The following is a 25,713-nucleotide window of genomic DNA, read 5'->3' as shown; positions in this document are numbered from 1 at the left end:
AACTGAGGACTGGGAAAATATCTGTGCAGCACTCTTCTTCCGAGATCTATTCGGTATGCCTGAGAATCTCATCGGGCCAAATGGCCACAACTGACTTGCCATGGCCAGTACTACGGAGTACAAGTAGTAAGTAAGTTACCTACTAACAGACCCATCCGGTGTTTCAGCTCTCGCACTTGCAACGCCCAGACATTGGCTATTGAAAATAAGCATCGCTGCGCTTAGACTGTATCGAGTCTATCGACATAGTTACGGAGTAGGTACTAGGTAAATCAGCCATGAGGAGGAATGCTCACTAGAATAATTAAATACTTGTCTTCTATCCAAGGCCTCACCTAAGGTATGCTGTGATATAACCCGGGTAACATTCAACCTGGTTCATGTCACCGTCGAACAATACGTACTATTCCGTACGGCGTACGCTCGTTGCGGGTGCACGTGAACAGTGGGGAGTCGGATACTATAAATACACCGCGTCCAGACCGGCTTTACGGATATACCTGGTACGAAGTACAGATCCTTGCAGTATCTTATGATGGGATGCCTAATTATTGACTATGGATGATAGAATGCTTCATTATCCCGCTACAGCATGGCGGTTGAGTATCTATCCTCTTGCTTTCACCTCGCCCATATTTTCCAGTGTTTAACCACATTTAAAAAAGAACCGTGCCAGTTTTCCCCACGCAACGAGAACAGGACAGGAAATAAAAAGGGAGAAAAGAAACCCGATGTCGCGCCATGCTGAAATGCTACCTCAAGTGTACACTATGAAGAAGAATATCTCCCAGGAGGAATGGTAGGAATGGTAGGAATGGCTCCTCGTAGGAGGCATTGTATGATTGGGAGAAGAAGAAAAAAAAAAAAAAAAAAAGGGTACGAGGCTGTTCACATACCTGGCGTAAATCAAAACGCAAGTCCCATCTTGCAGAAACCGTCGTGTTGGCATCTAGGGAACGCTGTGGGGTTAGTGTGGCTAATTAGTACTCGAGTCAATCATGGCCAGGCCATCAACAGACATTCAGAGAAAAGGGATCCGATGAGAACGTATAGCACCAGTAGTTGTCGTGGTGGTGGCCGTGGTGGTCGTGGTGATCCGGAAGGGGACCGCAGCAGTTGGGGGAAAAGGGAAGAAGGGAGGGAGGGGGAGGGAACCGAAAAGGTGATTACGAGGACCGAGTTCGTTTGATAACGGGGGTATCCAGCTCGGTGACCTCAAAGTCATCCTCGTCTTCACGGACTCGCTTGGTTGAGCTGCTGATCGGTTCGGGACTCGTGCCCTCAAGCTCCCCTTCCGGCGGTAGACCCAGATCGACATACTCGTCTTCTTCGTCAAAATCGAAACCTTCAGACGCCTCGTGCAAGTCATCGTCTGCCGGAAACGCGTCTTCGTCCGCCTCGTGGGATTCCTCGGGTTCATGCTGTTTCTGTTCCTCCACTTGTGTCTCGGCGGAATTGACGGCCTTTTTCACCGGACTCTGAAATAGATCATCGGCGATGCCAAGGAAATCTTCAGCCGGCTCGGGTGTATGCCCCTCATCGCCTTCCGGTACATTCTCGGTCGAATATTCTTCGCGATGGTCATCATAAACTTCGACGGTTTCTTCTTGTGGCTCGTAAGCCTCGTCATCCTCGCCGTCAGCTGACGCATGCTCTTCAGGGCCAATCTCTTCGCGGCCTTCAGCATCGAGACTAGTGTCATATGGAGGGACGGCGGTATGGTCAGCGTCATGATTGTCTTGGAAGTCAAGCGGGCCGTCTTGATCAGCAACGCCATACTGCTCAACTGCCTCTTCAACGTTTTCCAACGGTTTGTCTTGATACTGTTCATGCTCCGAGATGGCCACAGAGTGACCTAGAGTGACTGAAGACTCGCTCTGCTGGGCCTCGTCTATCTCTTGTAGTTCTGCATCGGCCGAGACGTCATGGGAGATGTCGTCAGCATGGGATTTGGAGTCTTCATCGACTTCTTCATCGACTTCTTCATCAACTTCTTTCCCTTCCTCTTCTTCATGATAAAAGTCATCATCATGGTGAGTCTCAACCACCTCTTCTCCAGGGACATTTTCACTTTGAACAACATCTTCTGCAGGATCACCAAGGTCGCCATTCTCATGGCTGCTGTGCGGCTTGACCTCTGGGTCCTGCGGAGTCTCTTGCAAAGGAGGTTCAACCTTTGTCGTCTCATGGGCATCTTCTGTCCTGGGAATCTCAGGAACATTATCATCGAGATTCTCCTCACTCGGTCCGGCGTGCTCAGGAGACTCGTGCTCTGCGACAGATTCGGGATGGCCAGGATCAGTCTCTGCAGAGAACTGATACTCTTCATCATATTCCTCATCAAGGTGGAGCTGTGACAGGCCTTTCCCCTTGTTTGCAAGAGCAACCAAGGTCGCAAGCTCAGCGGCGACACTCAGTTTAGTGCTGAGGGTAAGATACAGAGCCTCTGGCTCATTAGCGCCGTCGTTGTGACAGAGATGAGTGTACAGATCGACAACTTGGTGCAGTGTGATCTGGGATAGATATGAGGAGTCCTAAGGGATAAAATTAGTATCGGAAACTCAAAAAAGCATGTCAAAAATAGAAGAAAAAAAAACTAACCTCTGTCAATGTAAGACCCAAGGGGTCAATATCCACCACCAGGATCTCATCGTTATCAATATGATCTTGCAGTACTTCACGAAAAGACTCGAATATCTTGCCAAAGCCTTCATAGGCCAGGTCCTCATCCTCAAGGAAAAAGGTCTCGGAGGAATCCCCTTCCAAGGGGGGAAAGAGCGAGATGACGTTGTCCTGATAGAGAATCTTGACCGGATGAAGAGGAGCCCTGTTCGAAGATGCTCCATATTGTTCGGCCATTTCAGGGGCCTGTTGCGCTTCAGTGAATTTGGCTTCTTCGTGGGAGGTATTGTCGGTGTGCGTTTGAGGAGACTGTCGAGTTGCATCGTCATGTTCTTCTGCTTCAGCGTGTTCTTCGGTACTACGTTCTGGCTGAATATCCCCCGAATCTGTTTTGTTAGTGTGATCAGGATTTTGTTCTTGCTGTTCTTCTTTTTCTTTTTCTTCATCGTGTTGTTGTACTTGGGGTTGAGGGTGGGGATGCTCTTCCTCCTCCTCATGCGCATCTTTATCTTCTTCATCTCCCACAATTCTTTCCGTTTGAGTACCGTCATCTGCAACTTCCTCATGATGATTCTGGTGATGATCGTCGTTTTTAGCGGGTTCGGAGGGAGGGACCGCGGCGTGTTGTTCATTCTCATCACCAAGAAGGCTCTTCTCCTCCGTCACATCGGGCTCTACCTCCCCGTGAGAAGTTTCTGTCGTTTCATCAACTCCAAGGGGGCCCCCTTCGGAAACTTGTACAGGAGCATCGATATCTTCATCGTAATCGTCCTCTAGCATCTCGGCTTCGTAGGTCTCCTCTATTTGAAACCCTATATCGATGGCAGACGTCTCTTGCTGCTCGTCATCGGCGTCGACCATCGCTTGTTCGGCAACATCATCGGTCATATCCGCATCATTCGATACCTCTTGATCGTAGCCTGTGGGATGACCAGGTTCCGGGGACGCGTCTGCTACCATTAGATCATCATCCACATGTGAGACCTGAGCCTCCATCACATCCAGATCGATATCGAAATCATCCGCGTGGCCTTGATAAGGGGAGGCCATGTCCATCGAGTCGTCAATAGATGGAGCTTCCATCGCGGAAAAGCCCAGCGAGGAAGCAGTCGTCATGGTCAAAAAAGGTCAAAGGGGCCGGTATGCAACAGGAAAAAGATTTGGCAGTGGCAACACCGCTGGTACGTCGACTAGGAGTGGAAAACCCCAAGAGACATCAGACTCTGCACACAGACTCAACAATACATGTCCATAGAAATTGTTCTTCGCCTCAGATCATTTGTATCCAGTAGTGACACCGGCGAGAGTTGAGCTTCAAAGGCCTCACGCAGGGGCTTGGCCTGGTGCAGTAAGCGAGAGTTGGCGCGACGCACGGGCCAACGGGCAGCGAAGTGAACAGCAAGCGACTCCGCGGGTATCATCTGGCTTGGACGGGCGAGGCATCACCAAACAACGCCATCCTTTGGGAACACTAGGGGCTAGCTGTCGCCATCTGCTGTTTGAAGATCTTGAGCCACTGTTACAATTCGCAATGGTATGCTGGGATAGCTTTTCGCCGTGTGTTACGTTACTGATTGTCGTGTGCTGGGCAGGTCGTCCTCGCAGCCTCTATATGCACCCGCGGGGGCAAAGCAGTGCTCTCGCGCCAGTTCCGAGATATCGCACGGTCAAGAGTTGAGGCTCTTCTCGCATCATTCCCCAAGCTCGCCGACTCCGGAACGCAACACACGACGGTTGAGCAGGACAATGTGCGCTTTGTGTACCAACCCCTGGACGAGCTGTACATTGTGCTCATCACCAACCGTCAATCGAACATTCTGCAAGACATCGACAGCCTTCACCTTTTCGCCCAAGTGACAACCAGCATCTGTAAGAGCTTGGATGAGAGGGAGATTCTACGCAATGCGTTTGAGCTGCTCAGCGCCTTCGACGAACTCGTCACGCAGGGGTACAGAGAGAACCTGTCCCTGTCGCAGATCAAGACCTTCTTAGAGATGGAGAGTCACGAGGAACGGATCCAGGAGATCATCGAAAGAGTGAGTCCTGACATACTCTCTGCTGCCTTTTTCTTTCTTTTTCTTCTTGTCCAAAACTGACGGGAGCTGGGTAGAACAAAGAGCTCGAGGCTAGCGAAGAACGGAAGCGGAAGGCCAAGCAACTGGAGATGCAGCGCAAGGAAGCCGCTCGTAGCGGTCGTGCAGCGGCTCCAAGAGCCCCGAACTACCCTGTCTACACCCCGCCTTCGCGTCCATCTGTGCCGGACACATATGATACCTACGAGGCCGAGAAGAAGAAGACGTTTGCCAAGTACGCAGTGTCTAGCGTGGTTTACTCTCTTGTCCCTTTGCTGACGCACCGGAATCTTTAGGCCCATGCCCCTTCGTGGGAAAGGAATGCAACTCGGCAAGAAGTCCAAGACAACCGACATCTATGAGAAAGTCCGCGGTGACCTGGGGCCTGAAGCAGAAGAGTCCACACCCTTGGTGACCCCCACAGTTTCGACCCCTGTTGCCGAGCACGTCGCCTCCGCTCGCGCCTCCCTGTCAGCCGATCGCGAACCCATTCACGTCACTGTCGCCGAGACGATTTCCGCCAAGCTCACGCGGGAGGGTGCCCTCAAATCCTTCGAGGTCAAGGGTGACCTTCAGCTGCGCATCACCGACCCATCGTTTACGAAGCTCCGTCTCGACCTGGTCGCCAACCCGACTCACGGCGCGCAGTTCCGCACTCACCCGAATGTTGACAAAGCCTTGTTTACCAACTCTTCTGCCATTCAACTGAAAGATGCAACCAAGCGCTTCCCTGCCAACAACTCTATTGGCGTGCTGCGCTGGCGCGTCGCCAGCTCCGGGTCCGACAGTGCGGACATCTTACCCATCACTTTTACGGTGTGGGTGAACAAGGGATCGGATTCAACCACGATCACTGTCGAGTACGAACTTGTTGGCTCCGACAGCCTCCACGACGTGGTCGTCACGATACCATACAGCTCCGCTGAGCCAGCTGTTTCCAGCTTCGATGCTGTCTACGAAGTTTCTGGTGACAGCTTGGACTGGAACCTTGGTCTTGTGGACGAAAACAACGCGTCCGGTAGCTTCGAGTTCGAGTCTACCGGAGATGATGAAAACGAGTTCTTCCCCATGAACGTGCGTTTCACCAAGACCACCCCCTTCGTCGATGTCGATGTCACGAACGTCTCTCTGCTGGAAATGGAAGGCGAGAGCACTGGCTTTTCCAAGGACATCAAGAGCGTCGCTGAGGGATATGTCATTGAGTGATTTACTTTTTTTTCCTCTGGGTGTATAGAGTATTTCTTAGCTAATGATGTTCGGAACTGCCTTTCTACGGTCCCTGCCCCTCGTTGTCTCCTAATATACCTTTAACCCTCTCGTTTTAGATTGTATCCTCCGAGAGCCGAGCTGTCCTCCCATTATAAAAAAAGGCGGAGTGTGCACGCAGTCAGACCTGAAATGACAATTCTACTTAACCTTTGGAGCTCATCAATGTAACCCCCTCGGCCGTTATACGAGCTGCAACTCAATTTCCTCGGGCCGTATATCTCTGAACAATGGCTGGACAAACCCTATCAGCAATGTCGACTCACAGCCAAATGACTCACAAAACCTCAGTAATGTCTAGTACAACTCATATATAGGGCTTCAAAACAAGAGCAGATATAAATCTAAGTGTGGTTGTCGAGATTTGGCTGTTCGACTTCGGCTACTAACTATCTATTTCCCTCCTCCCACCTTCTTCTGCTTTGGGTTCCACAGGCAACTTCTTCCACCACACGGTTCACCGGTTCTTTCCCACCAATTCTCCTCCAAACCTGTTATGGAGCTACAGATATCAGCCGATCCCCGTGGAGAAATCTCGGCGAGATTGCGAGGGGGTCTAGTGCCTGCATTTTCCTAACGAGGCAACTCACAAGCAGTCAACGGCGCAGCCCCAGGCCTCGAAGAAACGCTCATTCGGACGTAATTTACGACGTCAGTGTTACCATGTTGCCTGTCCTTTTTCCGCAGCTCGAGTGTCCGTGGAGTGTCAGCAGACAGTCCCTTGGGGGAGCGAAAAAGAAATGCCCGGGGATTGGATAAACAATCGCGGTCTTTGACTTTCCCCTGGCACTCGATTTCCTTTTTAAGAGAAGTGACAAATACTACAAGCTCTTCTTCCAGGAAGCCAGGGGGGGAGAACTATGGAATGCCGCTGATCTTCTGACAGACTCCGCTCCTCTAGAATCCGGATGGTCCCCTGAAGATAAACAAACAGGCCTTGGGTCTTCATCGTGATATATGGGGGATAGCCCCAGGGAGGAGAAGTATATGATATTGGAGTGGCTGTATAGTCAAACCTGTTTCAAACCAGATGAGACATGGCCAGGAAGATACATATAAACTGGCGATGGACAGAAATACAGTAAGATAAATTCACAAGCCTGCTAACATGCTCTCCAGTGGTGAACAAGCAACTCTCAACAATACATACTGGCATTCAAAGATACCCAACGGAGGGAGATGTTTCCAGTGGTTTGGCGAGTGCCCCCTCCCCATCGTGGCAGGGCCTGGGAACAACTCACCAAGGATATACATGGCTGCTTAAACGGTGCAGGTAAATAGGTAAAGACACTCGGTAACCAATGATTACTGGACGCTCGGTTAATAAGATGATCTATTGCAGGTCTAGTTCTTTTTCTTTCGGAGATAAGCGCTCGAATCCATTCCAGCCGTTCCTGCGTGTGAGGCAACTTCAACGCATCATCTTGCATCTCTCCTGACGGTTGCCACAGATCGAGCCAATCAATGCCGGTGGAAAAGACCCTTGTCATTAGCTCACAGATGTCTAAGAATGGTCCTCTGATGCAATATCAGTTCCGAGGCTGATATTCGCTCCCATATAAGATAGCTTAAGCAAGCACAAGCTCTTCTCGTGGGTGCAGTTGCTTCTGCCACCCCCAAAGGTCTGATATCATCGGTCTCGCATCTATGTTCCGACTTGAGTCGTTTTCTCTAAACAACCTGATTCGATGATTTATCCAGAGGCAAAGAACAAACAATACTATACTTATTGCCATTGCCATCCACCTCGGCTGACAAGACACTTTTCTCCCCCATTGCTGTTCCGCCGTACGAGTCCAGAGCATTGTGTTTGGTGTGTTGGAGAAGTGATCTGACACCTTTGAAATTATAGCTTGTGAGGCGTCTTATATCGCGTGGCATATCTCTTTCTAACATCACACTTTCAGCTCAAGGAGGCGTGCTCCGACTAGCTCGAACATTACGGTCAGTAATCCAAGGAATGTGATTAAGAGATAAAGCACTGACATTATAAAGCGTGCTATAAGAAGGCTTTCCTGATCTATTGTCTATCAAGCATGGGCAGCCTGCAGCTCCAGCCTTGGATCGACCAGTCCTCTTGTTCCAAGCTACCTTACTCTGATGCCGATGCTTGTAGCCAAGTATCTAATATGGTGAGACAAATTCCTTTCCTAAAATATTTCCACAAATTAACACAGCCCGTTCCTTAACCAGGACAACGGCACGATGCTCCATCTGTCAGGAAATGATGCGGAACGGCTCAGTCCTAAGAAGATGGCCATTCCCAGGCTCGCAGAAGGAGCAGAAGCTGCTTTCTCGGCCCCTGGAAGATTCCATCGTCGGCACGTCCGTCGAGCATGTGAGTCCTGCAGGCAACGCAAAACCAAATGCACTGGAGATAAGTCTGGATGCCGGAATTGCCGGGAAGCCGGAATTATCTGCTGTTATACAGATGGAAAGAGGGAAAAGTCTAAGAGGTAAGAAAAAAATCCAAGCGCAGCCAGTACCACAAGAGCTAACTGAAGATTTAAGGCAATTGGCGAGCTTATCAGCTAAGGTGCAAGCCTATGAAGATGTCGTTAGGAAGTTGAGCAATCGCTTTGGCATGTCCGACGAGCAATTGATGAACATAGCCCTAACCGTGGTATGGAGTAGTATTTCTTGCCTGCTTAGATCATGTTTTAACAAATGATAGGAAGGACACCAAGACCTCACCTTACAGCCCGAAGAATGCATATCTGGGTCTGGGGATCAGGCAGTTTCGTGGAATGCCGTTGCCGAATCCAATCTCTCACGATCGTCTTCAACCGGTTCATTTGATGTTGTTGACCACACAGAAGAGGACTTCAACAGAGACGATCTTGCTCGCGCAACAGGATACATTGGGAAAAGCTCCGAGATTGCCTGGCTGCAACAGTTGTGCAAAGAACTCAATGGAGAATTCGACGGCTGGCCAGCCGATGCCTCTATACTCGGGCTACCATCCCCGTCTCTTACCCCCAAAGCTGAGATTCAGAATGAAGCAATGGTACTCGCGTCGTCGAATTACTATCTGGATGATTTGGACATACCCAGAAGCGCCGCACTCGATACGAATGAGCTCCCATCGCGCGAAACTGCGAGCAAGCTTTTCAACGCCTTTATTACCTCGGTCCATCCCTCGTTTCCTATCATTGGAATATCTACGTTTGTTTCTCAGTTCCAGGTTTTCTTCAATCAGCCGTCCCTTAAGCCAGGCAGCAAGTGGCTGGCAATCCTAAACTTAATATTCGCCATCGGTGCTAAATTTGGCGAATTTATAAACGCAGACTGGAAAGAAGGCGACGACGATCATGTCATATACTTCTCACGGGCCAGAGCTCTAAGCATGGATGATCAAGTGTTTCATCATCCTGATCTGCAGCAGTTGCAAGTGGAGGGATTAACTTCGTTCTATTTGTTAGCATGTGGGCATTTGAACAGGTACAACACGTTCTTCTTCTGGGGGCGGATGGAAATACGGACAGTGACTTGACTTGTACTGACCAAAACGCTCTCTATACAGATCTTGGAAGTTATGTGGAAGCGCAGTTCGTGGAGCGTTGGCGCTCGGTCTACATTTACGAAATGTCGGAGACTGTACGTCTGATACTTCGAAGGAGATCAGATATCGAGTCTGGTGGTCTTTATATACCATTGAACATCTGCTCAGCCTCATGACTGGGCGTCCATCATGTATTATCAACAGTGCATGCACGACACCTCTTCCAGTTCCATTTGACGAGACCGATTTCCAAAAGGAGGAAGTGTCCCGTCTGATCAGCAGTTCATCTAGGGGGAATTCACTCGAGTCTTTTTCTCTGCGCTCGAACGCGGCGCTAAACGGGACTCTAGAATCTGACTGCGAGCCACCATCCGCCTCCAAAGACGCAGAGATTAGCAAGGCTGAATACCTCAAGACGCTGGCCCCTTGCATGTCCCTTTACTTTGTGGAACTGGCTGCGTTAACCTCGATTGCCAAGCGAATGACCAGCAAACTCTATAGCCCGGAGGCTCTCCAGTCGCCATGGGCCGGCGTCGAATTTACAATCCAAAGCCTGATGTTGGATATCGATTCCTGGCTGTTAAACCTCCCTGGACCGTATGATTTCACTTCTACACAGAGCTCGCAATGTCCTGCAGGCCAAAGAATGGGCCTTGCGTTTCTGTTCTACAGCACGAAGATAGGCATCACTCGACCTTGTCTCTGCCGTCTAGAGTCTGTGCAGCAACAAGGGGACCAAATCTACGAGTTCTGCAACAAGACCGCAGCAGAATGTGTCGAGTCAGCGTGCCATATGCTGACCCTCTTTCCGGATACGACGGATGCGAGTCTGCTATATAAAATAGCTCCATGGTGGTGCATCCTACACTATCTGATGCAGGCCACGACGGTGCTTCTACTTGAAATCTCGTTCAAATCGCAGCATGTCCCTGAAAAGTCATCGATGGTCTCCAAAGCAATCAAAAAGGCTATTGAATGGCTGTATACTCTCTCCAAGTCGAACATTGCTGCCGAGAGAGCGTGGAAGCGTTCAGACGGCGTCTTGCGTCGGCTAGCACCAGGCGTCGAAATCGACATCAGTGACCTGCCATATTCCAATGACTTGGCTACCGCTGCTGCTACTGCTCCTACTGCTGTCATTTTACCGGTGACCACCTCTGCAGAGGTCAGTTTCGACTCTGTCGCTCCTGCGGCCGATAGCATTGCTGCTGAATTGGATTCAATCATTTGTTCACCAATGGACCCGTCGGACGCAGCCCTAGACGTTCAATTACCATATGACCTTGACCGGTCAGAGACCCTTGACTTTTTGAAGCCCGATAAATCTGCTCTGGCCAATGCATACGATGACCTTTTCCCTTACGATCCTGCAACGGGTCAAATCACTGGATCGTTCTTCCCTCCAACCGCCAACGTCGACCTGGATCTGGGATGCTTCTGGGGCGATCCAATCTGCTGAGCTGGTATGCTCGCATAATAATTTCAAGGAAAATTAAAAAAGAAAGAAAGAAAGAAAGAATACTTAGACTACTGCTCAAGTTGATAGACATTGGCCGTTTTTGCACTGTCCCTCTTCCCCCCCCCCCTTTTTTTTTGGATTCTGTACGCCCTTTCCCACCATTCCAATGAGTTTCTTTTACCTACTGCATATTGTCTGTTCTCTAGCTGGAAAGAGACAGAACAACAGAACGTGGTGCCGATAGATATGGCTATGCGCTCGTTTCGATTATCTTACGGCAAAGCTATGTATAAGCGCGTTTCATGAAACTGATGCTGTATAACATTCCTCTTGATGAAGCAAATACTTGGTCTATATCTATCAGCAATCCTATGTTGTCGTCGACTCCCTTAACATGCAATGTATACAGCGGCCTTCTTTCCCCGCTTGGGAACCACGGAAGCTCCTCTGAGATTAGGGGTTTCCTACCCATAGGAATTGACGGAGCTTTAGCAATTCCTGTCATATGAAGCCCATGGCGAACAGGGACAAGGTAAAGTCCAGACTGTTCATCGCCCGATGGGACCCATTGGTTCCATGCCAGGAGGGAAACGTTGGGAGCATTTGAAAAGAAAAAAAAGGTGATTCGAGCAAAACACTTCCGCAAGATGACATCCAGGTACTCATTACCATGACTTAATAACTTACTAACAAGCCCGAGCCTACGCTTCCCAATTCCGCTTCTTAGAGGTAAACAGGAGCCGAGCATCTTCCTCCTGCGATCCGGAACGGAGCGAGGCAGGGCCCACAGAGATAATCTTTGCAAATCGTAGATTGACGGTCTGGGCCCTCTGCAAGGACGGACTGCGCCAGGAGAAAGTGCGTAGTGGCGAGACAGTACCGACGCTCGCAGGTGGTGTTGGATGGCCATGACGTAACGTAATCCCAAGTAAACCACGCTGATCGCCGACAAAGCGCTCGATGCATTCCAGCGCGGGAAGTAGGCGGCGCCGAATGCCGCAGCCACTGTGGTTCAAGTCGATCTGGTAGTCTGGACATTGCTTCAGGGAGGCAATTAGGGCGAGAATATCCGTAGGTGGCGGTTGCAGCGGGGCGTCAAAGCCTTGCTCCTTCTCTTCTTCTTCTTCTTCTTCTTCTTCTTCATCTTCTAAGCTGAAGTCCGGGTCGATCAGCGTTGATCCGAGGAAGATCGTCTTGGTGCGTAGCGCAAAGAAACGCATCATCTGTCCTAGATGGAAGGAATCGCAGGCGCTAGAGTTATCGAACCCCCAGCGACACTGGAAGGGGCGGGACTTGTTAACTTGATGGGTTGGCGTTGTCGATGGTCCCTCATCTTCAAGAGCGCCGTAGATGCGAAGAAAATATGCCTGGAGATCGGTGATGGTGTTCAACACGCACTGTCGTCGATAATATAGTTCTTCTGCAAGGGTATTCATTAGTAATCGGTTATTGATTAGAGTATCTCCCATATATTCTACCTTCTATACCGGCTGGAAAATACGTCCACCGGGGACTCTCTCTTCTCTCTGCAACACCGTTGACCCATACCTTCGAGCCGGCGATAACAAGTGTATGGGAGAGAACCTGGACGATACCCTCGTCTTGAAGAAAGATAGCGATGCACAGCGCCTGCCGGAGCCGATCCTCACTCATCTTCAGCAATGGGGCCGAGAATCGATAAAAAGGGTTCTTGTTTTTGCCGTACGCATACGCCGAGTCATGGAGGCAGGTCCGCACAGCCTGCGGAGAGTTGAAGATGTCGGCGATTTCGACGACTTTGGCCACTAGCGAGACTGGCTTATATTTTACCTCGCGGTGGAAGACTTCCTTTGCTTCGCAGTCTAAAGACGTAGAGCATAATATCTTCAGAAAGAGCTCGACGGCCTCCATTCCAAGCCTGGGCAGGGCACTCTCTTTTGTTGGAAGGTGGACACTCGGAAGAAATCCAGAGGAATCCTGACCCTCATCCAGCGGGGTATCATTCTCAAAAGATACTTGAGAGGTGTAGACTGCTTTTTGTTCCATGAAGGTCCTGCCTTCGATGAACTTGTTGGGATCAAGCAACGCTCGAAAGTAAGGGCTGTTTCGGATGAGATCTTCGCTGTTAACCTGCCAGCGATGCGTCTCGGCCCCTTGGAAACCATCAAGCTGGATAATCACATCCCCATTGTTGCTGATCACCTTCGGAGGAACGTGGATATGTTTATTTTTAAACCTTCCTTGGAGGTCCAGGGTCTTCAGCGAAGCCTCTAAACCCTCGGCATCCATAACGCCTTGATAATCTTTAAACAATAGCAGATGAGTCGGCAAGATAACTGTCCATTAGGTTGTAATGTGCTCGATAATAATCATTTTCTCCGTATATCACTGCAAAAGGAATGGTGAAGATAGTGGGTAGCGAAATCTAGGGTGTTGACCGTGAAGATTTAGTAAAGAAGTTAAATGCTATGGTTTAATATATATATATATATATATATATATATTAACAGATAATTGTCATCAATGAGATATAGGAATTGACAGCAGGGGAATCCTCGTTGAAGTTCGACTTCAGATGACTCGAACGATTTGACGTGGTATATCATGTGACTCGCCTGTCCAGATTCCAGATGCCACCGATTGATCGCCATGAATCAATTACAAATAGGATGCTTTATAATTTGCTCTATTTAGCAGAAATCAATGTATTGAATAGCGCCTGCGCAAATGCTCTTCTGCATACATGGTATACATCCCATCATTCCCAAGACTAACAAGAAAAAACAAAAGAGCCGCCCAAAGTACTTGATTTCTGGTATAGATCTGAGACTGGTGAGAAGTCTCCTGCAAAAAATGCCACCAGGTAAGGGGGGAGCCGTAAAAGGATCATGAGGAGTGCCTGGAGTGACCTGTTCTCTCCTTATATAACACAAAAGTACGTGGCGAGGCACTGATGCTGCATATACCAGGAGGCTGAATGTATCGCTGCAATAAGAGACAAGGAAGACAAGGAAAAGATCAAGGCAAATAAACAGTCATGAAAAAAAAAAAAAGTCCCGTAAATAATGGATGTTGCAAGAACTGTGCTCACGCTGATAGAGACGTATGGAAAAAGACATCATGGCAGAGAGATAACCGGGACATGAATGATCTTGAGGTCTTCACAAGAGTCGACCTGGGTGTGGTCGCTGCTTTGCGCGTCGCGGCATTTGAGCGCTTGTCCGATGATGGAATGCAATTTCGCTGCGTGTGGATTGAACGAGGTATTGGAAGGACTGAGGGGCTCTGTGGAGATATCATCATTGACGGTCTCATCATCCTCAAGCAAGTCCCATCGGCCATTTGATGGTTGAAACGTGTCGTAGCGATGAGGAACCAAGGAGAAGAGAGCAAAGTACGACGATTCGTCTAAATCCTCGGGCCTTCTTCTCCCATTTCGTCCCTTTCCATTGAAACTCGCAGGCGAGCTTTCGAGGCCATTTCTCTGAGATGCAATGTCCCAGGGTTCGGTGCTCATGAAGCCAATAACAAAGTCCTGGTTGGCACGAGCAGCAGCTATGCAGGTCTCCCGGTATTCCGATGTAAAGGAGGTGTCGTTGGCAGAAGGGAGGCACAGGACCAAGCCGCGGGCAAGGAGCGGAGGCGGGGGTAGATCATCAATGGGGAAGACAGCTGCCTCCTCAAAGCTATCGCTGGATTCTTGGCCCTGAGACGGTTCCGTGTGCTGGGTGATGGTTTGTGTGAGGGAGATGGTGGAGGCCTTCCTCAGGGGTAACCCGTCCCCGTTGATGCTGTAGTCGTCGTTGTTGACGACAAGCTCTGATCCCAGATCATGATTGACGGTGAATTTCACATCAGTGATCTCATTATCTGGTTCATCCTCATAGTCATCGCTCTGCTCGGCGGTGATTTCGGTCCGGATGGTCTGGACGGTATCTGCGACCGTTTCACGGGCGGCGGCTTTCAAGGACGGGATAAGCATGTCGGCTTCCTGGTTGTCCACGGCCACTCCCGAAGCCCACGCTGTCGCGATACCTGCCCACGAAGCTGGTTTGATGACCCCCTTGGTGTACTTCTTGCGGATCAGGTCGATCACGGTCTTCTTCACCTCGTTCGACTCGTTCGACTGCTTCCCCACGACGTCAACGCTGGCATTGAGTATCCGCCCGCCTTCCCAGATGAGAAAGGCATATCTCTTGGCCAACACCATCAATCGACGACCCGTCTCTTCGTTCCAGTCATCGATGATGTCTGCCTGAACCTGCAGAATCGCAATGTGCGGCCCAATGGACTCGGCGAGTTCGAGCAGAGCGTCTGTAGTGCTGATCGTGTGCGACGCACACACACAGACCAGCTGTCCATGTGGCAGGCTTCTCTTCGAGGTCGCCAGCGTCCGGAGGTAGGTAATCAGACGGTTGGTACCGGCCAAGGGGGTGGGTTCGGAAGGGTTCGCCATGGTAGAGATAAGAGCGATTGAGAGTCAACAAGAGGAGAAGGAGAGGGAGAAAGTGAGGGAGAGGGAGAGAGGCTTAAATATCAGACCACAACGGCCAGATTCATCACAATCAACCAGGTCTAATTATGCCGATGGAAGATGCAGCCAGAGGGCACGGTGACACTTTTAATGGGCAGATCCCAAGCGTTGGAAGCTGCTGGAGCTCCCAATCAGGGCCGACGGTCGAGACCGGCGGGCGGACAGCTGGCCCCGGCGCTAGTGCCAATCAGGACGGGGCTGGGCGTGACTTGCTGAGCTTTCGAAAGGTTTTTGTACGGAGTGGTTACTACAGCACCAGAGCCAGCACCAGAACCAGAACCAGAAACGATTGGCGAGACATAGGAGGACTCTGTTTCATCTATGTGGTAAGAGACATCAATCCTGAACTCGTTGTACAATCAGTCGAACACGCAAGGATAACACTGACGCAGTGTTCTCCGGACTACTATCCACAGTGGCCACTGTCAGGTCTGCCGCCCACAGCTGAGCTGAACATCACAAAGAATCAAAGACTGGGCCTGATGCAGATACCACCGAATGATCGCTGGGCTGCAGTTCCAGGGCTACGCGCACCACCGGTCAGAAAAGTTAAAAACAGCTGTGTCTTGCTCCATGGTCTCGGCCGAACGGCCAATAGGCGGGCGGAGACCACAATATACCCAGTATTACCTAGGTAGTACCCACCCTTCATGTCTCCAGAGTCGATCATGAGGTACAAGAAAAGCGACAGTCGATGGGGAATCAAGAGGCGCAAAGACTCGACCTGAGGCGAAATTATAACAGTGGGCCCGGGGAAGGCTTGTCATGTGCTTCACTCACTGCTTTGTCGTCGTGTTGATTCTTGGGTCTTGGTTCTTTATACCGATGCTGACTGTCCCGTGGTCCTCTGCAAAGTCTGTCCAATCTGAAGGTTTGGTTTTCTGGTTAATTACCAAACTTTCATTTACCTAGAATTAAGTCTTGGGTTTTGACTCGGCCTTATTTCTGATATCTGACTTTGGATGAACGCTCAAGTTTCAGGCAATAATATACATGCAATACTCCGTACAGATCAAGCCACAGCTTCGACCTACCCAGATAGGTAGGTAGATACTAACTTGGGTAACTATCAACTAACCAACTAGCTCCTCAACTAGTTGCCTGTAGATAAGCATAATCAACGTTCACGTGTTGGCTTCAAGGGGATGGCTGAAGCCGAGTAATTACTCCATACTACTATTGACTAGCTGAGTGCCTGGAAAGTGTGGTACTCAAAATTAGCCTCTTCTGACCTCCCCGTTGCAGGTTTTTTTTACCGAATTACCAAGGCAATAATAGAACAGAGAACAGGCAGTGCCCGGTAAATGGCTAAATAAAACTTAGTATTCTCCCTAGCACACGGAGTAGATGTCATATGGGGAGGTGCCTATTATTAGTTCGCTACGATGTTGACTACCAACTACCGTTAGTTAGGGCTTAGGGCTCGTATTAGTCAGCCATTGGTCTAACGTGGATTGCTGTCCAGTCCTGCCTCAGGCATGAACCAGACCTCGGCCTCGCCACCAGGAACCGGCCGAATCTGTTGATTTGTCAAGTCAGTATATCTCTATCACTGTCACTAAGCCCTTATTTTATTGACTTACGTTGTCGAGAAAGCCCCTCCTCTAGCTCCTTCGGGGCGCTCTTCGGGAGACTCTCAGTTGTTCTCTTAGAACCAACTGAGGCTGCGTGTGAAACCATTCATCCCCGTCATCCCCCTAGGGCAAGGCCGACGAGGCGGTCTCTACCGCGTCAGCGGCCGTTTCGACTGTTAAAGACCAGTCGGCCACAATGTGAGCCCACACTTGGTGGTATCTTTACCATTATTCTTGTCACCATCTACGGCGTCGGCGGTCGTTTTCCCGTCGTCGGTTGCATCGGAGAAGGCGACTGCGATATGGAAACTACTATTCTTGGTTAGAAACATTGGTATATTGGGGAAAGTCCATGGCCACAAGCAGCAGGTACAGGCACTGGATCTGTTTCACCCTCACTATCACACTTATAAGAAACATAATAAATCCACTTACAACTTGATGAGTGCCGAGGCCCATCTCCAAAACAGCACAATGAGCACAAAAAAAACTATCTAAATGTACGTCGACCAGTCAGACGGCTCCTTAAAGACCGTCTGCAAATAAGTGAGCAAAATCTCAAAGAGATTGGCGGGGGTGAGACCGTATAAATGTCTTCCAGGGTGGTGGTCGACTGGTTTTCCATTTTGATCGTCGCGTCATTGCAGTCGTTGTCGTGGTTTTCGTCGTCGTTGTTGCTGTGTAGGAGGAAGAAGGAGAAGAAGAAGCAGAAGCAGTAGTCGAGGTACTGGCTTTATGGAGCTTGTTGACTTGGACGCCTAGAAGAATGGGGGGGAAGAGACTAGGTAAGCAGTGAAAAGGAAAAGTGACTGAGTAATGAAAACGTGAATACCTCTCTAGGTAGGTACAGGTAGTGACTGAAAAGATATGTAAACAAGGTACAATATATTACCTAGTAAGAAGACGACACGAAAATAGCACTAGAGGGTCTGCTGTAGATCTGAGACCTTTCACGTAGGTATTTACTGATCCCTCGAAGAGGACCTTTCGATGGGTACCCCAATCAATGCCTCCATGAATGTCTTTGTTAGATGCTTGAGCATAATATCAAACATTGTGTCAGGCTTCTAATTGATCCTCGTCCTGCGATAAGCGCAGATAACAGCCCTATTATTATGCCCTAGATACCATATATGATATAGACCGAATAGGCTTAGTTCTATACATTCACCATTGCCTAGGTAGATAGTTACATCATGGATATGACAAGACTTCACCAGTTATTTACTCTTGAATTCTGCCTACTTTTCTACTTTCCTATTCCTAACATGGAGGAATATTTAGCCTGGAGACCTAATCTAGAAAACCCCGAAGAGATCAACGCCCTTCAGAAGAAACGATGGCAGTATTTAATGAACCTAGATCCTGAAATGCAAGGCCTTCACAGACTCTAATCGCTGCTCACGGAAGAATATCACCTTCGGGAAAGCACTCAGCTGGAGACAGCCCTTAATATTAAGCTGGCGGCCTGTGAGAAGCAACTCGTCACCGCAGAAGATCGCACAAAGTATACAGCTCTTCTTCAGGATCTAAAGGCAAATCTTGAACAGCAGAATAAACGCTACTGGGAACTCGAACGAAATTGGTGGATACATAGGGGCAATATCCAGGATTCTCCATTTACCCAAGTAATGAACTTCTGGCGATCACACCCGAGATGGCATATGCACCGTGTACTGCGTAAAGATTGTGTGTGGAGAGGAGGATGCCGTAGAAGAAAGCTGGATGCTGCTCTAATCACCAGTATCTATCAAAATGGAAATTTGCAGCTGGTCATTGCAATTTTGAGTGTCACTGTTGCAAGGAGGCCAGGGGCTTTCAGCTCAGTCCGGAAAAAAGATCTTATTATGAGAAGATATTTAGTCTTGACAAGACGACTGGGTATTATCACCGAATCTCCTATTCTTCATTGATGGGCCTGATTGGATTTAATTATGACAACTCATTCGATCTTATTGATGATCCTCCACCGAAATATGACTACTCTTCTTGAATTGAAGAATTAGATTAGCGAATGCTATATTGTTGCTCATGGCATAGTTGGTAAATTCTGGAGGGCTCTTGCAAGCTTATAACCCTGTGACTTTATCTTTTATGCTTCTCATTCATATTCAGCTAGAGAAGGTAAAGTCCAGTAATATCACTCCGCCAGACTTATCGCCTTTGACTAGAGTATCACCACTGGTAGCAACGCAATCGGGTCCATAATTTGGCCTATAGTCAGGAGGCAGCCAAAGAAGAGTCTTCCCACCTCGCACGTTATCCATCTATCCACGCCTTGGAGTGAATCATCGAGACCCCGTGGCTGTATTCCGGATCCTAGAATTTCCATTTTCTAAGCCTGCTGCAATATTTTGGTTGTCTGGGGAGAGGGCAGCTGAACACACAGTCTTGCTGCAGTCAAGAGTTTGCTGATGAGCTCTTGTGGCCGCATTCCATATACAAACCATGCCATCGATTGAACCAGATGCAATGCTGTTGTTGTCCCGGGAAAATGTGACACTTGATACTTGGTGCCTGTCCCCCTCAAGTTTTTGGATGCAGGAGTCCCATTTCTCTCGCACTCCAGCTACCTGGTGTATGAAAAACCACCGCGAAGCCCAGCATGAAGCTCTTGACTGTGGCAAGACTGTGTGTTCAGCTGCCTTCTCCCCATTCGGACAGATTGTGGCAGCAGTGCCATAGATTTGTAAAGGAATTGTCTCAACTATGGACCCGTAGCTGGACAGAAGTCGTTCTGCATCATACAGAAACAGACTTCAGGGATCCGCACCCTTGGTACCCGCCTGGAATAGCCTGCTGCAGTCTTATAGCTAATATAATGCCCTCCGGAATCATCCTGAGGAGGGATAAAACCTTTACCCAGTGAAGGAAGTCACGCTGCAGGAAGTTATAGATTTTATTGTCGTCCAACACATATAGCTCACTGTGCGGCCGACGATATATCCAGTAATGACATGCATATTCGAGCTCAGGTGTAATGTTATGTTTGATGATGTCTTTAATCTCCCTTCCAGGGTCTTTGATGTTGCAGATGTCTTGTTTAAGCATGGTGTCCATGATCTCTAAGCATCTCAATGCCAACTTTCCATGTGTCTCTTCTGCAACGACTCGAAATGGGGCCAGCTGTTCCTCTCCTGTAGCCAACAGGAAATCGCTGAAAGGCTTGTGCCGGATCTGCACTGAATGTGCTGCATATCAGGAACATTCAGAAGTGCCTAGAGCTCTTGGAGGTATCGGCGAATGTCGTCCTTCTCTATATTCAAGAGCACTGCTCATACTGTGGTAGGGAGGGGAGAGGCAACAATATTTACCTCTCCGAGAATGTCAGTTGCTAGTGATATTGGATTCTCTTCGTCCTCCTGTCCTTGAACAGGATGAGGGTATACATTTCTGTCAGCTGCGAGGGTTACAGGCTCTTCTCTGTCTGCATGAACCAGAGACTCGGTCGCTTGACAGGGGCTTTAAACCTACGGCGACTCCGATCATAGACAAAGCGACAGACAGTGTCTGCATCGATAAATAGGGGCCGTGGCGTAGTGGATAGCTCGACCAGATACTCTAGATCTGTCTGTGTTGGCCAGGGAGTTTGCGAGACACCCCCGTCTTTCTTGATTTTCTCGATCCTTGGTTTTAAGAATTTCAAAATGTTGGTCCTGGTTTCATTTGTTAGAGCTGGATAGAAAGAGTAAGGAGTTTGACAGAGTAATAATGCCAGTGCCAGCATTGAAGGTACCCCATAAACTAACTGGGTAGTTAGGGCTTAGGGCTTGACTATGCCATTCTTAGTCAGCTATTTCGATCGGCATCGACTTTACCTAATCAATTAATTATTCAGGAGTCGCGAAGCACCCCTGTTCATATTTCCTACTGTATAATTACCAGTGACTCCCAGCTTAACTCATACCTATGCAGTAATTGAAACACTGTGACTTGTTTATCTGAAAGGCTTTCTACGCGTCCCCTGTATCTCGATGCCAACTAGCTATTGCTGATTGAGTGGAAAACGGTTCCTGTTGTTCCTGAAGCCCGACCAAATTTTAGCCACGGAGCCCATCGGACCCGCGAATCCTGGATACCGGGCAACTCTCACGCCACTCCCTGGTGGTCTGTTATTAACTGATTAAAAGCCTGCGGCACTCTGATCTGGACACCTGAACAGCCCACTCTTTGCGTCTCTCTGCTCCAACTGGAAGTTGTACGAAGCTGTTCGACGTGGCCCCCTGATCCCTCCGATCCGAACTTCGCTGTTCCCTCCATCGTCGACCATGCCTGGAAAGACTCTCCCTACCTTCACTTCGGCCGAGGTCGAATCGCATAACACCGCGAAATCGTGCTATGTGACCCTGGGAAGAAAGGTGTTTGATATCACGCCCTTTGTTGAGGACCACCCCGGAGGTGGCGATCTCGTTCTGGAATACGCTGGCAAAGATGTACGCGAGATCTTGGAGGATGAGGTTTCTCATAGACATACCGATTCCGCCTATGAAATTCTTGACGACTATCATATCGGCTTTCTGAGCGCTGGGCCCGGTTCGAAGAACCCCCAGGCAAACGGCAACGCGAAGGATACTCAGGTGGATGGGTCTGAAGATGGGCCGGTGTACGCGACCACGGGCATGTCTAGGGAAGAGGACTTGTCCGTAGAAACGGACTACAGCAGAGACTATCAGACGCACAAGTTCCTCGACCTCAACAAGCCACTTCTACTCCAGCTCTGGAACAGTGGTTTCTCCAAGGAGTTCTACTTGGAACAGATCCATCGTCCTCGCCACTACAAAGGAGGAGAATCAGCGCCCTTGTTTGGCAACTTCCTTGAGCCACTCAGCAAGACCGCCTGGTATGTGGTGCCTATTATGTGGCTTCCGCCGGTGACATACGGGACCATTGTTGGATTGTCTGGACTGGGCAATGCCTCGATTGCAGCTGCCTATTGGGTCGGTGGCCTGTTCCTTTGGACGCTGATCGAGTATCTTATGCACCGGTTCCTCTTCCACATTGACAAGTACGTTGATGATTGTTTTCCTGGTTATCATCTCCCTTACCATAACTAACGTTCCTACAGGTACCTCCCTGATAATCGCGTCGGCCTGACTTTACATTTCCTCCTGCACGGCATTCACCACTACCTCCCCATGGACAAGTACCGACTGGTCATGCCCCCGACTCTTTTCATCGTTCTTGCCGCCCCGTTCTGGAAATTGGCCCACGCAGTCTTCTTCTACAACTGGTATGCCGCCTTGACTGTGTACTGTGGTGGAGTTTTCGGGTATATCTGCTATGATATGACCCACTACTTCCTTCATCATCGCAAGTGAGTCCAGCCGGTGTCTCTTGTCCATTATTTCATCTGTAGGCCAGCCGTTTACTGATGCCGCATTTATAGCCTCCCTTCGTACTACAAGTCCTTGAAGAAGTATCACCTCCAGCATCATTTCGCCGATTTTGATAACGGTTTCGGGGTGACCAGCCGCTTTTGGGACAGAATGTTTGGCACTGAGATCCTGACCCCCCCTCCTAAGGCCTTGAAGACCCAGTAGAGGGCTGCCTTGTCTCAGCCTTGCCTTCCCCCTACTAATCAAGTTCCATGTGAATGTTTACTCTTGTGTCCCATACGGTTCTAATTCGAAACACGATATCATGACGGGTACGACCTCATTCTGGCTTAAGTGGCTTTTTCCTATTTATACATTACTGTCAACAGCTTCACCCGCTTGTCCAGCAGCAGAGGTCGCTTGGTGTACCATTTCCCCCTGACTTTCCCTGTTGTTGGCCCTGTCACTGTATTATTCCTTGATCACATACGATTACTTAATATATAATGGTACCATTTTTAATTATAGGTTAACTCTACTTTCTCAATTTCATCAAGATCTAGATAATTTGAACCTTGCAGACCAATCTGAGAAGCCTTTGCTCTAATACAATTCCAAATCTCTGATGGACTTCTGAGGAGGCGAATATCAAGTCACGTGAGAGTGCGGCGGAAACATCTCCCTTAGTTATCTTTTCCCAGCCTAATCTCCAGTTCACTCCTAACACTGAACATTAATCCCCTCATCTCAGACAGTTCCTTTCTTCTCAATCAAGACCACTTCTTTATTTAATTTTAGAACTTGCAGTCTGGCCCTCGTGACTGAACCAAAAATTGAAGGGTTCGCTTCTCAGTCAACGCCTCCTAAGCTACCGCTCTCTAACGAGATCCAAGTGACTTGAAAGACCCTCATTTGCGCTATTTCTATTCTCAGCTACGCCCAGGAAGAACGGGAGTTCCCTTGAATATATCGGCAAGATGTCCGGTTTAGATGTTGAAGCCCTTCTCGAGTCGACCGCTGCTCCCTCCGCTCAAGACACACCCCAATCCCAAGATCGCGATGGCCACTCGAAAGCCGACCCCAGCGAGCGCCGTGACCGTGATCGCTCGCGCGAGAAAGAGCGTAGGCGACGAAACAGAAGCCGTGACCGCCGCCGCGAACGTGATGCCGATGGAGATGAAGAAATGAAAAGTCCGAGAAGCGAACACGGCAGTGCTAACGGAAGCCATAGAAGCAGAAAGAGGAGCAGGAGCCGCGCTCGCCGGGACCGTTATGGGGAGGACTACCGATCCGGCGGCGACTTTTATCGTGGTGGTGGCCGAGCTCGCTCTCGCTCTCGGTCCCCCTATGATGATCGCTACTACCGTCCCTCGGGACGGTCTCGTCGTGACGAGCGAGACGAGGACAGACGCCCCCGCCGCGAACGTAAACGTAGCCCCAGTCAGGAGCGCACCAAGACCCCGGAGCCAAATGAAGATGAACGCGATCGGCGTACCATCTTTGTCCAGCAGCTTGCAGCGCGGTTGAGAACCAAAGAATTGATCGCCTTCTTTGAAAAGGTCGGACCCGTGAAGGAAGCACAGATTGTCAAGGACCGAGTTAGCGGGAGGTCCAAAGGGTGAGTTTACCTCTAGCCCCCATCTTTTCTTATTATAAAGATCGAGGATCTAACAAAGGGGGGAAAAAACCTACAGTGTTGGCTACGTTGAATTCAGAAGCGAAGAATCAGTCCCTCTTGGGATTCAGCTTACAGGGCAGAAGCTTCTAGGAATCCCAATAATCGCACAGCTGACCGAAGCTGAGAAGAACCGACAAGCCCGCAACCCGGCGGAGGCATCCAGTGCAAGCAATACCTCGGCGCCGTTTCACAGGTTGTACGTGGGTAACATCCATTTCAGTATTACTGAGAGTGATATCCAGAATGTTTTTGAGCCATTTGGCGAACTTGAATTCGTTCAGCTCCAGAAGGATGAGACTGGACGAAGCAGGGGTTATGGCTTTGTGCAGTGAGTAGTTTCCTGAGACTTTACTAAACTCGCCGAGCAACGACTGATTGAGATGCTGTCTAGGTTCCGTGATCCTAATCAGGCTCGAGATGCGTTGGAAAAGATGAACGGTTTCGATCTTGCTGGTCGAGCGATCCGCGTTGGCCTTGGCAACGATAAGTTCACCACCTCGGACTCGGGTGCACGTAGTCAGAGGGAATCAGCAAGCCAACATAACTTCCAGGGCTCGCTCTTCTCCGGCCACGGTGGACGTGGTGTGCAGGCTGGTGGGAACAACAATTTCGACCGGGCCGGTGCCAGAGATACCGAAAAGGGCGCTGGTGCGAGCGCTTTGGATGATACAGATGTTGCCGGCGTTAATTTCAGCAACTATAGTAGGGACGCCTTGATGCGCAAACTCGCGAGAACCGATGAACCGGCTGAGCCGGCGGCCGATGAAAAGCAGAAGATTCTTCGACCCAAGGCCGAAACGAAGCCGCTACCTGTCAACGTCAACATGGCTAGCCGATGTGTTTTGCTTCGCAACATGTTCGACCCTTCTGAGTAAGTCGAAATACCCACTCACTGCAGTCGTTCTTGCCATTCCTGTAGTCTGATAGAACACTAACAATTTCTACAGTGAAGAGGGCGAAGAGTGGATCAAGGAGTTGGAGGATGACGTCCGCGCCGAGTGCGAAGAAAAATATGGCCATGTTGTTCACATTGCTCTAGATCCCAACTCTCAAGGCGACATCTACCTGAAATTTGACCGAGTTCAGGGCGGCGAAAACGCTATCAAGGGTCTCAACGGCCGTTTCTTCGGCGGTAAACAGATCACTGCACAGCCCGTCGTCGATGCTGTCTACAGCAGTCTGTTCTCTCGCACCAAGGCCATCTGAAAAAACCAAAAGTCGCCTCGTGTTCCATCTTCGCCCGGAATTCCTTTTTTTTTTTTGGTAGGTATTCAATCTAATTGTCGTTATTAGGCACAATCACGATGGCAGAACCACACGCGCTCTTTGGCTGGGTGGTAGAGACGACCCTGCCCTTGGTAGGTGCCTGCTTCTTTTTTTCTTCGTCCAAATACTTTGCTATCCATGGTTTTCAAATTCAGGCCGATCGGCTGCGTCTCAGATGATATGTTTATAGGAGCCCTTCTGTCAGTACTTCAATGCAATAATACTCTTCTAGAGCCATCTCGTTCGCTCTGGCGTAGTCTCTGTAGTGTAGAAGAATAGCGCCTTGGCTTGTAGAATCAATTCCACAGATTCTAATAATTTGACGGGCTTCTTGTGTCTCGTTTGCTAATCGAAAAGAGCGCTTTTAAATCTGGCCGGAAGACGATGACGTTGGCACTGAAGGAAGGATCTGGTTACTGCAATCATGGCAGAGTGATCCTCTACAG

General features: G+C 49.4%; 7 protein-coding genes across 7 annotated transcripts; 4 read left to right on the top strand and 3 right to left on the bottom strand.

Moving 5' to 3' along the window:
* Positions 1-1,166: 1,166 nt before the first annotated feature.
* On the bottom strand, positions 1,167-3,738 carry ASPZODRAFT_143596 (hypothetical protein; the record flags this gene model as incomplete). Its single annotated transcript, XM_022724926.1, has 2 exons — positions 1,167-2,534; positions 2,602-3,738. The coding sequence occupies 2 exons, from the start codon at positions 3,736-3,738 to the stop codon at positions 1,167-1,169; spliced, it is 2,505 nt and encodes an 834-aa protein (XP_022580219.1).
* Positions 3,739-4,050: 312 nt separating this feature from the next.
* On the top strand, positions 4,051-6,207 carry ASPZODRAFT_118806 (hypothetical protein). The gene is made up of 4 exons (XM_022721208.1): positions 4,051-4,156; positions 4,215-4,658; positions 4,733-4,929; positions 4,991-6,207. Exons 1-4 carry the CDS (start codon positions 4,154-4,156, stop codon positions 5,898-5,900), a joined length of 1,554 nt encoding a protein of 517 aa, XP_022580218.1. The 5' UTR covers positions 4,051-4,153; the 3' UTR covers positions 5,901-6,207.
* A 1,408-nt stretch (positions 6,208-7,615) lies between these two features.
* ASPZODRAFT_512952 (hypothetical protein) lies at positions 7,616-11,063 on the top strand. Its single transcript, XM_022728430.1, has 7 exons — positions 7,616-7,815; positions 7,868-7,904; positions 7,956-8,092; positions 8,154-8,416; positions 8,472-8,583; positions 8,635-9,401; positions 9,484-11,063. Exons 3-7 carry the CDS (start codon positions 7,997-7,999, stop codon positions 10,919-10,921), a joined length of 2,676 nt encoding a protein of 891 aa, XP_022580217.1. The 5' UTR covers positions 7,616-7,815; positions 7,868-7,904; positions 7,956-7,996; the 3' UTR covers positions 10,922-11,063.
* A 559-nt stretch (positions 11,064-11,622) lies between these two features.
* On the bottom strand, positions 11,623-13,189 carry ASPZODRAFT_68530 (hypothetical protein; the record flags this gene model as incomplete). The annotated part of the gene is made up of 2 exons (XM_022729516.1): positions 11,623-12,341; positions 12,400-13,189. The coding sequence occupies 2 exons, from the start codon at positions 13,187-13,189 to the stop codon at positions 11,623-11,625; spliced, it is 1,509 nt and encodes a 502-aa protein (XP_022580216.1).
* Positions 13,190-14,018: 829 nt separating this feature from the next.
* Positions 14,019-15,356, bottom strand: ASPZODRAFT_17152 (hypothetical protein; the record flags this gene model as incomplete). The annotated part of the gene is made up of 1 exon (XM_022726968.1): positions 14,019-15,356. One exon carries the CDS (start codon positions 15,354-15,356, stop codon positions 14,019-14,021), a length of 1,338 nt encoding a protein of 445 aa, XP_022580215.1.
* A 5,534-nt stretch (positions 15,357-20,890) lies between these two features.
* Positions 20,891-22,656, top strand: ASPZODRAFT_133565 (hypothetical protein). The gene is made up of 3 exons (XM_022723302.1): positions 20,891-22,013; positions 22,074-22,322; positions 22,395-22,656. The coding sequence occupies exons 1-3, from the start codon at positions 21,277-21,279 to the stop codon at positions 22,546-22,548; spliced, it is 1,140 nt and encodes a 379-aa protein (XP_022580214.1). The 5' UTR covers positions 20,891-21,276; the 3' UTR covers positions 22,549-22,656.
* A 321-nt stretch (positions 22,657-22,977) lies between these two features.
* Positions 22,978-25,619, top strand: ASPZODRAFT_510273 (hypothetical protein). Its single transcript, XM_022728426.1, has 5 exons — positions 22,978-23,163; positions 23,217-23,941; positions 24,018-24,329; positions 24,393-24,872; positions 24,949-25,619. The coding sequence occupies exons 2-5, from the start codon at positions 23,301-23,303 to the stop codon at positions 25,205-25,207; spliced, it is 1,692 nt and encodes a 563-aa protein (XP_022580213.1). The 5' UTR covers positions 22,978-23,163; positions 23,217-23,300; the 3' UTR covers positions 25,208-25,619.
* The last annotated feature ends 94 nt before the right edge of the window (positions 25,620-25,713 follow it).

Source organism: Penicilliopsis zonata, assembly GCF_001890105.1.
Source record: "Penicilliopsis zonata CBS 506.65 unplaced genomic scaffold ASPZOscaffold_10, whole genome shotgun sequence".
Classification (NCBI taxonomy): Eukaryota; Fungi; Ascomycota; class Eurotiomycetes; order Eurotiales; family Aspergillaceae; genus Penicilliopsis; species Penicilliopsis zonata.
This window is presented reverse-complemented; position numbering and strand designations above follow the sequence as displayed.